The sequence below is a fragment of the Bison bison genome, unplaced genomic scaffold, assembly GCF_000754665.1.
Source record: "Bison bison bison isolate TAMUID 2011002044 unplaced genomic scaffold, Bison_UMD1.0 scf7180017864376, whole genome shotgun sequence".
NCBI lineage: Eukaryota > Metazoa > Chordata > Mammalia > Artiodactyla > Bovidae > Bison > Bison bison.
The window spans coordinates 6,942,802-6,959,362 of NW_011494948.1; the positions used below are offsets into that span (position 1 = coordinate 6,942,802).

General features: G+C 36.1%; 1 protein-coding gene across 1 annotated transcript; it reads left to right on the forward strand.

The window, feature by feature from the left end:
• The first annotated feature begins 334 nt into the window (after positions 1–334).
• Positions 335–16,474, forward strand: TYRP1 (tyrosinase-related protein 1). Its single transcript, XM_010856995.1, has 8 exons — positions 335–354; positions 802–1,267; positions 2,611–2,933; positions 5,728–5,932; positions 9,427–9,594; positions 12,045–12,224; positions 15,188–15,334; positions 16,190–16,474. The coding sequence occupies exons 2-8, from the start codon at positions 883–885 to the stop codon at positions 16,393–16,395; spliced, it is 1,614 nt and encodes a 537-aa protein (XP_010855297.1). The 5' UTR covers positions 335–354; positions 802–882; the 3' UTR covers positions 16,396–16,474.
• Positions 16,475–16,561: the final 87 nt, after the last annotated feature.

Consider the following 16,561-nt stretch of genomic DNA (forward strand, 5'->3'; position numbering starts at 1 on the left):
AAAAAATAAAATTATCTGCAATGAAAACAAAAGCTCTCTAATTTCTCTGATTTGTATTCCAAATTCATGGCTCTGACCTTTTCTTAAAACTTTAAGCATCACAAGGAAATCAGTGGGAAGGCAATCATGTGCTATCCAAATACTTAAAGAGCAGAAAAACTCACTGAAGTGAAAAAGGATTAGTAAAGGGTAGAAAAGAGGACTGGCCCCTCCCAGTTGGGGTGCACTGATTTGGGATTAGCTATCAGACAGAAAACCCACAAGCAATTAAAAGTTCTGACATCAGGGAACAAGCAAATATAAAACACTCAGCTCTAAGCGAGGTTCAGCAGAGAATGCCTTCAGGAGTTCAAGGTACTCAAGGTTTCTCTCTCCCATAGAGAGAAACTCTACGGGGAGTGGGTGGATTCCCACCAAAACTCCATGAGAATATGGGGGACTTGAAGCCCTGGAAACTAACTTGCTAGAAATCTGCCCCCATTTCTTCTTTCAGCTCCATGGATAAATGTAATTAATGGTGCTGACCTGTTAATGAGTATTTTTGATAAGTGACATCCATGAGAAGTATTTTTTATATAAATAGAAATTAAAATGAAGAAAATTAAATGACTAGGACAGGGGATTTAATTACATAGATACTATACCTGTCAAATTTTTAAAGGTAAATTACTATTTTTATCATTTTGGTAATGTCATCTTACAGACATGAAAAGCATTTTGAAGGTGGGTTGGGAAGGGCCTCATGCCATTTATAATGGTACAAAAAACTTGCATAATTTCATTTTGCTATTTTCTTTTCAGCTTGATTTTTATCTACGTGCCTTGGTCTCTACACAAAGGGCTGCAAACCAGAAGCTGTCCTGCATTCTTGCTTCAAGCAGAATGAAATCTCCTACACTCCTCTCTCTGGGTTACATGTTCCTAGTCCTGCTTTTTTTCCAGCAGGCCTGGGCTCAGTTCCCAAGAGAGTGTGCTACCATTGAGGCTTTGAGGAATGGCGTGTGTTGCCCAGACCTGTCCCCACTGTCTGGGCCCGGGTCTGACCGCTGCGGTCTCTCATCAGGGAGGGGCAGATGTGAGGTGGTGATAGCCGACTCCCGGCCCCACAGCCACCACTACCCGCACGATGGCAGAGATGACCGAGAGGGCTGGCCCACACGCTTCTTCAACAGGACATGCCACTGCAATGGCAATTTCTCAGGACACAACTGTGGAACCTGCCGCCCTGGCTGGGGAGGGGCTGCCTGTGACCAGAGGGTTCTCACAGGTAAGTAGAGACTGAATGGATGCACAGTCCTGCATGGAACTCAACACATTTAATATTGTAGACCTTTGAATCAGTTGAGGTTTAAGAACTCCTAGAAATCATAAAACGCAAGCCTTACTTTTCATAGCTGAGGAAACTTAGAGAAGTTAAGAAATGTATTTAAGGAGTTAAAGTTGAAAATCAGGTTTTCTAACTAACAACATTTCCTTTCAAAATATGTGTTGCACAATGCCTTTATAATAGGAACAATGCTAGATGTTCATGACTAGACCTTTCAGTAACTTTGCAAGGTAGTTATGTTAATTGTGAATACATATTGGAGCTCAGAAAGGTCAACTCCATGTGACTGGTGTGTGGGAAACCTGGAGTTCACACTGAGATCTGTCCAGCTCTAATCCAGAGATTCTTGCACAGCCCTTGCTGACCACAAAGACGTTCCCCACTCTGATGATCAAGTTCAGCCATTCTACAGGGTGAGCCTGGCCTGCAGCCTAAACAACAATAAATGACAGAAATTTAAATAGTAACAGGCGGCAATACTGGATTGTTCTCTTTGTCCCAAACATGAGATCAAGAGTTTCACAGAACCCTTACTGAGCTTTCGGTTTTAAATTTACATTATTGTGTTAGTTTCAGGTGGACTCCAAAGTGATTCAGTTATGCATATCTATTTCTTTCAGATTTTTCTCTTATAGGTTATTAAAAAAGATTGAGTATGGTTCCCCATGCTATACAGTATGTATTTGTTGGTTATCTATTTCATATATAGTAGTGTGTACATGTTAGTCCCAAACTCCTAATTTATCCCTCCCACCTACCCCTTTGGTAGTCATAAATTTGTTCTTTTTATGTGTGTCCTCTTTAATCATTACAACTCTATAAAGCAGGTATTTCTACATATACTTTACAGATGAAAAACTGATGCTTAGAGAAATATGTGCCAAGTAACAGAATTAGACCCTGGTCCTAACCACTATGCTAAACCACATACTATATTTTTGCAAAATTTATGGTATTAAAAGGTAGAAAATTACAAGAAATATGCAAATAGTGAGCAGAAGCCTACAACAGGATCATTGAATCATAAAGTCTATGGTAAGATTAAGGAAAGCTCTTACTCTATATAGAGTAAGTTGGAGAAAGAGGGAGGAGATCAGAGAGAGAAAGCAGACATGAAGAAGGGATTTTAGCAAAGGATATTTTTTAAAGTATAAAATGATGTGAGCACAGATGCAAATTATCATTCATGGGTTAGTGGGACATGGGGTTACAAGATGATTGAGTATTCTCTATCCATGCTCACATGGCAGATGTTTTCACATTTGAATTTTGTGTCTCTAAAGTCAGGAGAAACCTTCTGGACTTAAGTACAGAAGAAAAGAACCGCTTTGTCCGGGCCCTGGATATGGCAAAGCGCACCACTCACCCTCAGTTTGTCATTGCCACAAGGAGGTCAGAAGAAATACTGGGGCCAGATGGCAACACACCGCAGTTTGAGAACATTTCCATTTATAACTACTTCGTTTGGACACACTACTACTCAGTCAAAAAGACTTTCCTGGGAGCAGGACAGGAAAGCTTTGGTGAAGTGGATTTCTCTCACGAGGGACCAGCATTTCTCACCTGGCACAGGTACCACCTGCTGCAGCTGGAGAGAGACATGCAGGTATGCATGAGACATGGCCACATTCATATCTTTTACAGAGAGGGTAACTTGTTTGTAAGTCATTAATTCACTGTGCCCTGAATGATCAAAACAGGTGATGACAAAGCAATTTCATGTTATTAACCTGCCTTTGGTGTTCTGTTAAATCTCTCCCTATGCAAATCACTTCCTTATTAATTAATCTTTATCCTTTGTGAAGTGAAAAGAAAGTCACATCAACGGTCAGGAAGCCAAATGAGGTATTTGTAGGTGTGAATTAAAGCACTGGACATAGTCTACAACTCTGTCATTGAAAAAATGACCCTCATATAGTTCACAATATAGGACTCTCATTTGATCTGTCTCCCTTCTGAAATGTAAACAAATAGCCCCTCCTAGTTTGGATGAGGAAAGTGTATATGACTTTTCAGTCTTCCAAGTTCCAAATATATAGCTCATTTTATAAGTTGATGATTTTGTATGATATATACAGGGTTTAAACTACAAAAATAATACTTTTCATTTAAATTGGCATATTCTAATTGAACTCCTATGTTTCCATGTTCTCTACCACTTTGAGGCTTATAGCAGAAACCTACTAACAATATCCACTAGGTCAGACATCATTTTAATCTAAAGACATTGGGTTTTTTAGCATGAAGTGAAACTAAACAGTTATTTCCAGTTTATTTTTAATCAGATAAACTAAAATCACATTAAAGTAGCTGTTAAGATACTTTCTTATTGTTTCTTTTACTATTTGTTCTATTTTAAGAAAAGTATTGTCATTTTCAAATGAATTTAAATGTTTTTCATTATTGAAGTAAGTTGATTTACAACGCTCTACAGCAATATGATTCAGTTATATTGGTTTAGCCAAAAATTTCGTTTGGGTTTTTTAGTAAGATGTTATGGACAAACCCACACAGATGTTTTGACCAACCTTATACATATCTATGCTCTTTTTTATATTTTTTCCATTATGGTTTATTGTAGGGTATTGAAAATAGTTCTCTGTGCTACACAGTAGGACACTGTTTTTTATCCATTTCATATATAATATATGAATATATAATATATATATGAATATATAATATATGTATTATAATATATAATAGTTTACAACTGTCAATCACAAACTAATTTTTAACCGCTTTAATAGTCTTAGAGCTCAACTAGGAAATCAACAAGTTGAATCTGTTTTCTAGGTGAAATAAGAGCAATGACTCCCTCCCCACAAATTAAAATCTAAAAATATCTGAGGGCAGGAAAAAATATCTGGGGGCAGACTCATGTATTGATTTGCAGTACACTTATGCCCAGCATTATCCAAGAAAATAAATGGTTAGAAGGGAGAGAGTTCAAGCACTAAAATACAGAAAAAAATATTCATATGTACGTAGTCCATCCGTATGCAGTTTGAGAGTGATTAAATGAATTCAGCTGCTACTCTGAACTTCATATTTTATAGCTCTGATTTCACATAAGACATTTAGTAGATTATGAGTAGATAAATCTGTCATTTGTAATCAACTCCAGATCTTCTTGCCTTCAAGTCATTTTCCCACGAGTGCATCAAAATGAAAGGGCAGGTGGAAAGTATCTAAAAGCTTCAATTGTGCCTGTGTAAACTTCAACCTCTATGACTTACATTTTTAAAACCCAACTTCACAAGCGATCCAACAAATTATAATCTAAATGTAATGCACAGTTGAAATGCCACATGAATATGCTCCAGCTCCGAAATGCCAGTTGCTGAACCACAAACTGACTCTTAATGATCCCTCAGAAGCTGTCACTAATCTTTGTGAACCAGAACAATGGCTGCTCAACAAGGCCTCTAAAGCCCTGGAGATCAATAAGGAGGGATGCACTGGAAAGCTTTTGACCCTCTAAAATACCCCAAGGACAAGGATATGCTTCCTAGAAAGGGTTTAAGAGTAAAAAAGCAGAAAAATACTCAATGTTTGCAAGGTGAGATTAAACAATGGCAATCCCTACATTTATCCCACACTCTAAATATAGTTCCCCAAAGGCCTAAAGGAATGAGAAATAAGTACAATAAATATATCTTTAAAGGAACCCAATAAAATAAGCATGTGATCTTGAGCCCAGCATTTTTTTATTTGTTGAGATCAGCTCTAAATGGAAACTAGGTCCCTGGGCTAAAGAACAGCACGCTTAGAAAAATATTCAGCTTCCGTTAAGCATTTCCTGTCTATATTGGTTTCTGGCAAAGGCCTGAGTCTTCATAGTTTAGATTCTGAAGCAGAGTCTCTAAGTAAAACACCAGGCAGATAAGGCTAATTTCAAAGAAGCCTCTATAGTGTGTGGCCAAAATAAAATCTAATGCCTAAAGTTGACTCAGTTAAATTAAAAAACAGAAATGAAATAAAAAGCACTGCTTCACATAATATATCTCAAGGCTGGATCTAACTCCAGACAAGAGTTTGTGATACTTCAATTAGAGACAGGAAAATGGAAGGAAGCGAAAATGTCAAAGAGTAGAAGTTATTGTTGATAATTTTTAGTATAACCAACTTGCCTGAAAAAGAAAAGACATCGCCCCAAAGCATTTGCAGAAACTTCTGGTATAATGAATTGAGTTTCATTCCCTCTAGTGCCTAAGTGACTTCTTGTCGTAAATCAGGAGCTTTGTTAAATAAGGGATCTAAGTCCGCTAGCCCTGCAGACACACTAACTGGTTCCCAAGTGGCTGAGAAAACTAATAGAAGCAGGCTGCCAGGGAGTAAACCAAACAAAGGGAGCATTTTAAACAAAAGCAGAGAATGCTAACAGAGTTTCTGTGATCTAGGAAATGTTGCAGGATCCTTCTTTCTCCCTCCCTTACTGGAATTTTGCCACTGGGAAGAACACCTGCGACATTTGCACCGATGACTTGATGGGATCAAGAAGCAACTTTGATTCCACTCTTATAAGCCCGAACTCTGTCTTTTCTCAATGGCGAGTGGTCTGCGAATCCTTGGAAGATTATGATACCCTGGGAACCCTTTGCAACAGTAAGTTTCAAATGACAACTAGGATTTGGAATTCCCTATTAGATAAAGAGATTAAATGTGCTGCCAGAAGGCCTTTCATTCTATTAAGGACTTCAGACTGAAGTTCACTTTTATTATAGAGAATGGGTGTACAGATATTCACTAAGTACCTAGGATAGTCCAGGCAATCTGGGGTGCTCCAGGGAAAGAAGAAAGTACCTATACATTTTTCCATTGCTTTTTCTGAACAACTTTGTTGGTGCATTGCTTGCTTTCTTATTTTGGAAATGTCTATTTGTATTAGTTAATCCTCTTAGTAAACTCAGCACTGCTTTGTGGTCATGTGTCTTGTACTGGAATTTCACAGAAAATGTGTCCCTAGGAAATGTGAAATCTACAGAAAGAATTGGAAGTACCTTGGGAGTAAAAAAAATATACATTTAATAATAATAATTGTTATATAAAGATTACTATTATTTTGTTATATTATTTTTACTATTATGTCACTTTGATTTCCAACCTTCTGACTAGATTAATAAAGAGAATGCTTAACCAACTGTCCTAACATCCTTTCTCCAGTGGTCTGAATGCCCTCTGCCATAGGTCATGTTTCTGTCTTTTGTGGAACAGTTCCTGTGAAGCTGTCTGTTCTCTTCCTTGGATCCTATTTTTACGATCTCCCTTGATACTAACACAAGGTCTTAATTATCAGAGTCTTTCTATCTCACTTTATTTTTCTTCTTCAGGCATGTCTAAATATTTTGAACTTTTGTTCTTCCATATAAAAGCTAGAAGTATTGAAATTTATTTTTTCCATTATTGTATGCATAACATTTATTCTGCACATATTTTTAAGCACCAAATATTAAATTACATTGTAAACTTAGAATATTTTAAATAGAACAACAAAATTAGGTAGATTTTTTACCGTTAGATTATTTAGCTGTATATAGGAATAAGAGAAGTAACCATGTATAAAACTTTATATAAGTATAAAATTAGAATTTTGTTTGGTGAAATGAGATGAAATTGAGGATTGGTGTATATTTAGGTACCTTCATCTCTCCCTGTGACTTTTTTTTTTTTAATTTGCTTGCATATGGACAACTTCTGTCATTGCACCTATTAACTTATTATGGATTAGAGTCCTGTGGGATTCCCATGCAGGAATGAATGAAAAGTTCAGAGTGTCTGAAGCAGAAAGTAGATTTGAGAAGTATTGTGTAGAAAAAGAATATGTCTTTCATATGATGAATTAAAAATAGCTTAGTGGCTGGATAGTTTAGTGGCTGGAAAAATATTAGGTGTCAATAAATAACTCTTTGGTGGTGGTTTAGTCACTAAGTTGTGTCCAACTCTTCAGACCCCATGGACAGAGGAGCCTGACAGGCTACAGTGCATGGGATTCTCCAGGGAAGAATACTGGAGTGGGTTGCCATTTCCTTCTCCAAAATAACTCTTTAGTGTACCAAGTTTGGTGCATTCCTGGTAAATGGAGAGAGACTGTCTAGAAAGCATATGAGAACATATGCATGGGATGTCCAGGGAAGCTTCACTCTAAAGATGTACATGTATGTGTGTCCTGTAAAAGACGACCAGTGAAACCACAGGGATGGATAATTTTACTGGAGAAGAAAAGTAGAGGGAGGAAAGAATTATCGTGAGAAAAATATTTTATCAAAGCATTTGGCATCATATCAGAAACATTAATGGGTATTCAATAAAATGTTATTTTTCCTTTTTTCTTTCATGGGCCTAATAAATAAAATAGTTCTGGTCTAACTTCCTATATTTCCTGCCATCCACTACCCGCTTCCATTGCCACATGCTCCAGGCTAGCTGTTCACCTAACAGGCTCTCTCATCCAAATCAACCTTATCTTTTCATAAGTCAACATACACCAAACAACTATTTAGCTTCAATTATATGCCATCCCTGGTGGCTCAGAGGTTAAAGCGTCTACCTGGAATGAGGGAGACCCGGGTTCGAGCCCTGGGTCGGGAAGATCCCCTGGATGAAGGAAATGGCAACACACTCTAGTCTAGTACTCTTGCCTGGAGAATCCCATGGAGGGAGGAGCCTGGTAGGCTACAGTCCATGGGGTCGCAAAGAGTCGGATACGACTGAGCAACTTCACTTTCACTTTCATATGCCATCTACTGGATCAAGACTGGAGGACACACTGGTGATCAAGAACAGAGTTTGTGCTCTGATGCGGCTTATATTATGCACAGAAAAAAGCCTGTCATCCTTTATTATTATCTCTGCTTAAAAATGTTTGACTTGTAAATTTTTTCTTATTTTACTTCTGGCAATTTTCCTCAGATATTCAGGGCTCTTTGCAAATCTGTATACCCAATGAAATCTTCCTGAAGCTGCCCAATTGGGAAGAATTAGTATTCTCTCTCTCTTTTTTTTTTCCTCTCTCTCCTTCCCTCCTCCATCCTTTCCCTATTTCTTTCTCTCCCTGCCTGTATCCCCAAAGGCATCTTTATATTCCTAGGGATATATATTATCCCTAGTATAGCAGCCCTTTGTTTACCAGTTTATCTTCAGTTCTGTTCAGTTCAGTTCAGTCACTCAGTCATGTCCGACTCTTTGTGACCCCATGAATTGCAGCACTCCAGGCCTCCCTGTCCATCACCAACTCCCGGAGTTCACTCAAACTCACATCCATTGAGTTGGTGATGCCAACTCATCCTCTGTTGTCCCCTTTTCCTCCTGCCTCTAATCCCTCCCAGCATCAGAGTCTTTTCCAATGAGTCAACTCTTCATATGAGGTGGCCAAAGTACTGGAGTTTCAGCTTTGGCATCAGTCCTTCCAAAGAACACCCAGGGCTGATCTCCTTTAGAATGGACTGGTTGGATCTCCTTGCAGTCCAAGGGACTCTCAAGAGTCTTCTCCAACACCACAGTTCAAATGCATCAATTCTTCAGCACTCAGCTTTCTTCACACTAACTTTCAAAACTTTTATTTTTCACATTAATTGCTGAAAAATATGTGTTGATTGAAATATAGATCACTTCCCAAAGAGAGTTAAAGTTGTTTTAACATTATTTCTTTGAAAGCTTGAAACAACATTCAAGAACAAAATTCCATGTAATGCGAAATATGGCTTTCAGTGTCGAATTTTGGTTTATGAGATTGTATTCACAAAATTAATCTTCCACGGAACTTCTGTTTTAATGTGTTCTCTTGAAAAAAGAGATTTAACATATACTGATATGTTAATAACATTATACTGATTTAACGAATACAAGGACCTCTATCTGTTTTTACAATTATCTTTTTCTTCAGGTGATTCTATTACATATTTTCCCTTTTCACAGAAGTTGGACATGATAACCTAGGTTTTATCACTTTAATACCACAGAATATGCATTTGAAATTTTTTCTCTTGTACAAAGGAAAACCTGTCTTTCTGTGTTCAAGACCCCATGTATACAAATTTAATAAGGAAAGCTAAGATCTCTAAATGTTCTATATGTGTTCTCATACCCCCTCTTTTTCCCAGGCACTGAGGGTGGGCCAATTAAGAGAAACCCAGCTGGAAATGTGGCCAGGCCAATGGTGCAACGTCTTCCTGAACCACAGGATGTCGCTCAGTGCTTGGAAGTTGGTTCATTTGACACACCTCCTTTTTATTCTAATTCTACAAACAGCTTCCGAAACACAGTGGAAGGCAAGTAAACAAAACTGGTGCTCTGAATTGATCTAGTTGTTACAGGAAAAATTCAAGTGTTCAGATTAAATCTCTTTAAAAAAACCTTTGAATGCCATATGGATCCTGTGATGTGTATGTGATATGAACAGGGCTGCCTATCATGATATAGTCACAGTCCTCTGCTAAATACAACTTTCTTAAAGAAAAGCGTAGCCCCTGAAACTCTTTGTATCACAGGAGAATCCCTTGGAAAGGATCCTCCATTCTCTTAAAATACCTAAAAGGTATTTAAACTCAAATTTCTGTTAAGTAGCTGGCCAATATGGATACAACTGTATCAAATTTTAGTATAGGCAAATAATATTCAAGACTTGGAGATATTATTAATTTTTTTCTTAAAAAAAATCCTGAACATCCAATAGTTGACATCAAATAAACAGTCTGGTTTGGGCATATGTATTATTGAGGTATCATCCTGAAAGTTTTTTTAAGAACTATAAAAAATCAAACTAGCATCTAGAGATATTTAATTTGATTTTCTTTAAATAATTCAAGTATTTTAAAGTTGAGAGACCAAGTCCAAAGAAGTGAAAAGATATCCAGCTAGTTAGTAACAGAGCACAGATTCAAATCAAAAATTTCTATGTCCTCTAAAAAAATTATATCATTTATAATTATTATATAAAAAACTTTTATACCTCTAAATTATTCATGATACATATTTAAAGTCTTAAAAGAACAGAATCACGTTTAACTTTATTATAAACTTGTTCTTGTCAAATTTTACCTTAAATACAGTATCGTACATGTTAGACCACCCTCCCCGCCAACCGAAAAAGGGAATAGATCTCTCTTTCCCTTGATCTAAGATACTTGATATATAGATCTGATAATTATTTTCAGTTATCTCCCTTTTTATCATTAAAATTAGATGCCATTCTTTCCTATCTTTATGTTAATTTTAATAACTACATATGAATGCACTGATTTGGAGATTCCTCAATAATCACCATATTTTGACTAAAGCGGTATTTATAAACTAATGCTGTTAAGTAGTGATTCTGTAAAGAATTTAAGAATATAAGAGTGTATTTTATTGATGCCCAATCAAAAGACAGATTATACTGATTTCCAGACAGAATGTACAAAAAGGTTAGTGCCTAACCATGTACAATGTAGGCAGTCTTTAAATGTTTTATGAGTCAAAAAAATAATAGAATAAACATATAAAAAAGAATAATGAATGAATGAGTAGCTATAATTACACTACTGACTTAATGCACTTCAAATTCTAATATTGCTTTTATAATATACAGGCATACCCTGCTCTCCCACCTCTGGTCTTCAAGCTAACTACACACTTATAACTCCATCCCACATCAGAGACTCCCGACTTCCATTGGTGATCTATCCATGTATTCTCCCTAATATACTTACACGAACAATATGTGATGAAAGTATATATGGGAAGTATATCTGTTATATATAACATATGGGAAATGTATATATTACATGTAATAGGTGTGTAATATGTGGATTATATATAAACAGGGATATGTATGATGCACGACTTCCCAGGTGGTACAGTGGTAAAGAATCTGCCTGCCAATACAGGAGGCGCAGGTTTAATTCCTAGGACAGGAAGATTCCCTAAAGAAGAAAACAGCAACCCACTCCAGTATGTTTGCCTGGACAAACCCATGGACAGAGGAGCCTGGAGGGCTACCATCATGGGGGTCTCAAAGAGTTGGATGCAACTGAGCATACATGCACATATATGAAACACATGTGAAATATATGTAGTGCATAATATGGAAATGTTTTTGGAGAAGATATAAATATATATATGTGTGTGTGTGTATATATATATATATGTATAGAATAGAGAGCATTCTCAAAAGTTCTATAAATGTTTTGACAGCAGTCTTTTCAGATATTTAAAACTAGTACAGAGATGATAAAAAAAGCTCTGAGAAATTCTAACTTCTCCACAGAAATAATTTTCTAAAAATACACATGCTGACAGTCTGAAGCAGTAAGGCAGGAGACTAAAGTAACATCTGGCAATTTAAGTTCAGGGCAATCAGAGCTGTGTTCTCCCAATTGTATCAGCAGTTTTTGTAGAAGCTAGAGATTTCCATTGTCTTTATTTCCATGTAGACCAATGTTAGCCTTGTCAAAATAGAGTGCTCTATATATTTTGACTGGTATCCTTTGCAGGTCATTATTTTTAACCTAGAGGCTACACTTAGAATGTCATGCCACTAGCTTCAAACTAACCTAGCTCTTACTACAGCAAACAAATGTCACCAACCATAGGTTCAGAGAAGCAGTGCTATTACACCAAGGTAAAAATTGGCCTGACAAGCTCAGGAAAAATTGTTTCCCAATATAATTACTGCTTTAGACTTAAAAAGTCAGATATTTGTAAAGGATTTTACTATTCTCATCTTTATTTTTATATCTAGGTTACAGTCATCCCACAGGAAGGTATGACCCTGCTGTGCGAAGCCTTCACAATTTGGCTCATCTATTCCTGAATGGAACAGGGGGACAAACTCATTTATCTCCCAATGATCCTATTTTTGTCCTCCTACATACATTCACTGACGCAGTATTTGATGAATGGCTGAGGCGATACAATGCTGGTGAGACTCATTCATATGCTTTTTGCAAACTCAGCAAACAAGACTGTTCAGATGGCATAGTTATCACATTAGGCTAAGAACTTGACACATTTAAACTACGCTTTACAATAGGACAAAATAGCTCTAATATTTAGCTATTTCCAAAAATTTTAAACCACTCAAAAGGCAGATAAGAAGTCTCTCAGTATGGTAATAGAAAGACGAGACTTATTAACATTCACTAGGACTAAAAACTAATCCCTTCACCACTTTACCATGTAAAGATGACTAACTACCATGTTTCCCCAATTTTTCTTTCTCATATCTTCCAATGAACATCCTCATTGCTTTTCATATGGATGTGAAAACCTTAAAGAGCTCTTCTTTGATACCCCAAAGACAGAAAAATTATACTCATAAACCGCAGTTCTGATTTTTATTATGTTACAGCCTCTCACAAATGGAAATTTTATTCAACTTGAAAAGTTAATGCTGGTTTTTATATCACACCATAGAACATCTCTTTTAAGTTCATTTTAATGCATTCTTTAAAGTGTTATTTAGAGGCTACTTTCTCTTCACTCAGCTGAGAGGGTTATAATACTGTTCGAACGATGAATGTGCTTTTACTGGTTAAAACATCATAAATTTTCACATTTAAAATTGTTCTAAATTTTGGCTCATGTACTTTTATTTCATCAAGGACATAAACATAATATTGGAGATTATCTACTGATTCATCTATTAATTCAGCCACCTCTTACTTCTGTGCTCGTGTGTGGTGTGTGTGTGTGTGTGTGTGTGCTTGTGAGAGAGAGAGAAAATACAGTAGTAGATTCTAATCTAACCTGATTTGGACTATGAATTGATGAGTTGGTCAAAAGAGTTTGTTTCAACTGAAAACCATTTAAGAAATAAATAGCCTAAATATAAATATTTATCTACTTATTAATCTTCTATGAAGTCACTGATTGGGAGTTCCACCTGATTTTTCATGTGTATTTATATATATACATGCAACCATAATGAATTATCTATAATTTGCATTGCCTATTTCTTTAAAGTGAAACAAGAAATTCGCAACCCTTGTGATGCTGAGTACAGTATTATCCTAAATTTTCATAAAGTTTCCCTAACCCTTTACAGTCATAGTTGCCCACTCCTAATTCTATAGCAGTGTTATAGCCATTCATTCTTAGTAAATCTTTCCAAAGCATTCCATTTATTTATTATAAAAACATTCCTCTCTTTTTACATTTATAACTATCAGTTTATACATGTTTTGTTATACTACTTTTATTTCAATAACAACTCGAATTAATAGGTTTGTGGATGAACAAAACACACTTTTATTAGACATTTATGTCTGGTAACTAGACAGCAATGTATAAGCTGACAACAAGCATATGTAACTAGACACAGTGTATGGGGGAGAGTTTCTTCGTAAACAAGTAATATTAGGAAGGGGGATAGGGAGGACTGTGTAAATAGAGAAAGAAAGATGGTCCTAAGAAAGGAACAAAGGAGCCACTGTTGCTGGAGCAGAGGAGGGAGGGGGATGAAAAATGGAGGGAGATGACAAGGCCAGAGGGAAAACTGGAGCAGATCCTTAAAGGCATGGAATTTAACTCTGTGAGAGCCGGGGAGCCATTGAAGGATCTGACATAGGGAAGTAATGTTGCAATGCAATTGTTACTTTTGTTAGTCTTCTTTTCCTCCATTTATTTTAATGGACATAACTTTTTGATGCAGCTGAAACTGAACTGAGTTGAGGCTGATTCAGTAAAGAAAAAATAGGAAGCTTAAAAAATTATCTAAGTTATTAGCTTTAATATCTAACTTTAATAAGTAATTAGTATGAGTGCTTTGAGGTCATGAATCCTGTCTTTGGTTCAATGCTATAGCTCATGTGCCTAGGTCAGTACCTGACATGAGAAGGAACACAATAGACTTTAATGGATACATACTTAATTACCATTAATTCAGAGTACATTTGAAATCATTAAATTTTAAAGTAATTAAATTTAAATTTACAAAAATATAAACACTACCTGCCATTTCTATGATCAATGTTTCTTTAGAGTAGATGTTAAAAAATTCTCCTATGCTTCACAGGATTGCAGTGACTGTCCAGGTAATATACTTCTTGCAATACTTCTATACTTAACTAGCCTTCCCACATATTTCAGCTCTTCTAAACATATCCCCACTAATGTCTTGCCCAAACCCACTTCCAATTCTGGTTTTGTGACATTCCACTTGGCATTTAATTGTACCAACATAAATACAAACAACAACAATAAAGAAAGATTTTTTGCCACAAAGAGCATCACTCCTTTTATCTCTGATAACAAAAAGGCACTAATAACACAAATGCCTATGATTTGTATTTAAGTAGAAAGATGAAAGGTGGCAAGAAACAAATAGTACTATAGGACCTTGATTCAAAATGTTAAATGCTTTTTGATAACAGAGTAAGAACCCAGGGAATAAGCTCACATTTATTGCTCTAATTAAACAGAAAAAATGAAAAGTACTAAACAGAAATATACATAGTCAAAGACAAACCTCCATCAGATACACGGCCTCCTAAATTTAAACAACAGATGATGCTACAGCAAATTATAGGTTCAGTCTTTCTTTAGCTTTGAAAATAAGTTTAATGAATTTTACTGAAAATAGTTTCTGTAATTTAGAAGTAAAACAACTAATGATTATCATAGATAAGAAAATACCAGAACTTTCTTACTTTTAAACTTTCTTTTTCTATTGGATGACATGTTACTATTGTACTCAAAGCGTTTGAGCTCTGTTTCATGCAATTCCCAGTTCTGCTGTTATAATTTTTTATGTCATTATTCAGTATAAAATATGAAAGAACTTTTATTGTTACACTTAAACATTTTAAGTCACCTTCAGAACATAATAATATATTAATACAAACTGATTATGTCTATTAACAAGGTGTCTTTGACATATTTTAGATATATCCACATATCCACTGGAAAATGCCCCTATTGGACATAACAGACAATACAATATGGTACCATTTTGGCCTCCAGTTACCAACATAGAAATGTTTGTTACTGCTCCAGACAACCTGGGCTATACTTACGAAGTTCAATGGCCAAGTGAGTACTGAAAATGTATTTTTACTGTGGAAATTTCCAAAATCAAACTTGTTACCTTTAAAGTAATCTCAGTTTTCTGAGATAAAGTAACCCACAGCTTTCCACTATGATTAAATAGCTTTGTTTGAATTTTTATTTGGGGGTAAAGAGAATGAATTTAAAATTTGTTGGGACCCCATTCTGACCTGGTTGAGCTGGTTACATAGCACTCTATTTTGTTTAATACTTACAACCCTCTGAGGAAGGTATTAAAATCCTCAATTTACAAATAAGGAAGATGCGATAAGAGTAATTATCAAAGATCACCTTTCTAGAAGCACAGAGAATGAATTTTGAGCTTAGCCCTGTAAAATATGCCCTGTGTAATACACTCTTATTTTTCTACGACATGAACGTGCTTCTAGTTGTTTATCTTAAAAGACATGAAGTGAGGCACTCTGAGCCGTTTTAAGAGAGGTTGTGAAATTCAAAATCTCCTGGTTTAATTTTAAATCCTTTTCTTAACCAAGGCAATGGGGTTCAGTGGAAGAGCACAAAAATTGGATCCTGAAAGATCTGGGCTCCAAAACCAGCTCCACCGTCTACTAACCAAATGACCTTGGGCAAGTGATTTAAACACTGAGCCACCATCTCCTCACCTTCAGAGCAGATATAATAACTATCCCAATAGGATGCAGTCATTATGAGAAACTGGGGAGTGCTTTGAAGATGCCAGGTGCTATAAAAGGCAATGTGGCCAATAAAAATTAAATACAAGGATTTTGTCAAGTGCCTGGAACAACGCCTACATTTAGGATATCAATTTTGGCAACAATTTTACTATTTATTTTTTGCTCTCATTTTATTTGCAAACAGGTCGGAGTTTTAGCATTTCTGAGATTGTCACCATAGCAGTAGTGGCTGCATTATCACTGGTTGCGGTCATTTTTGCGGGCGCTTCTTGTCTGATTCGTGCCAGAAGCAACATGGATGAAGCAAATCAGCCTCTCCTTACTGATCAGTATCAACACTACATTGAAGAATATGAAAAAATCCAAAATCCTAACCAGTCTGTGGTCTAGTGACAAGTGTAATTCTCATATGCATTTGAATCATAAAAACCACATGCTTAGAAAATAATAGGTTGAGTTACTAACTGTATGTTCTTTACTCTGTTACTTCCTTCCTGTGCATGTGCATATTGGAATTACAATCTCCAGATATTATTTTCCAGAACTGGGGAAAGTC

Coding starts and splice junctions, on each gene's coding strand:
- TYRP1 (XM_010856995.1), top strand. CDS start 883: ATGAAATCTCCTACACTCCTCTCTCTGGGTTACATGTTCCTAGTCCTG. Junction 2,934..5,727: donor AGCTGGAGAGAGACATGCAG/GTATGCATGAGA, acceptor TCTGTGATCTAG/GAAATGTTGCAGGATCCTTC. Junction 5,933..9,426: donor CCTGGGAACCCTTTGCAACA/GTAAGTTTCAAA, acceptor TCTTTTTCCCAG/GCACTGAGGGTGGGCCAATT.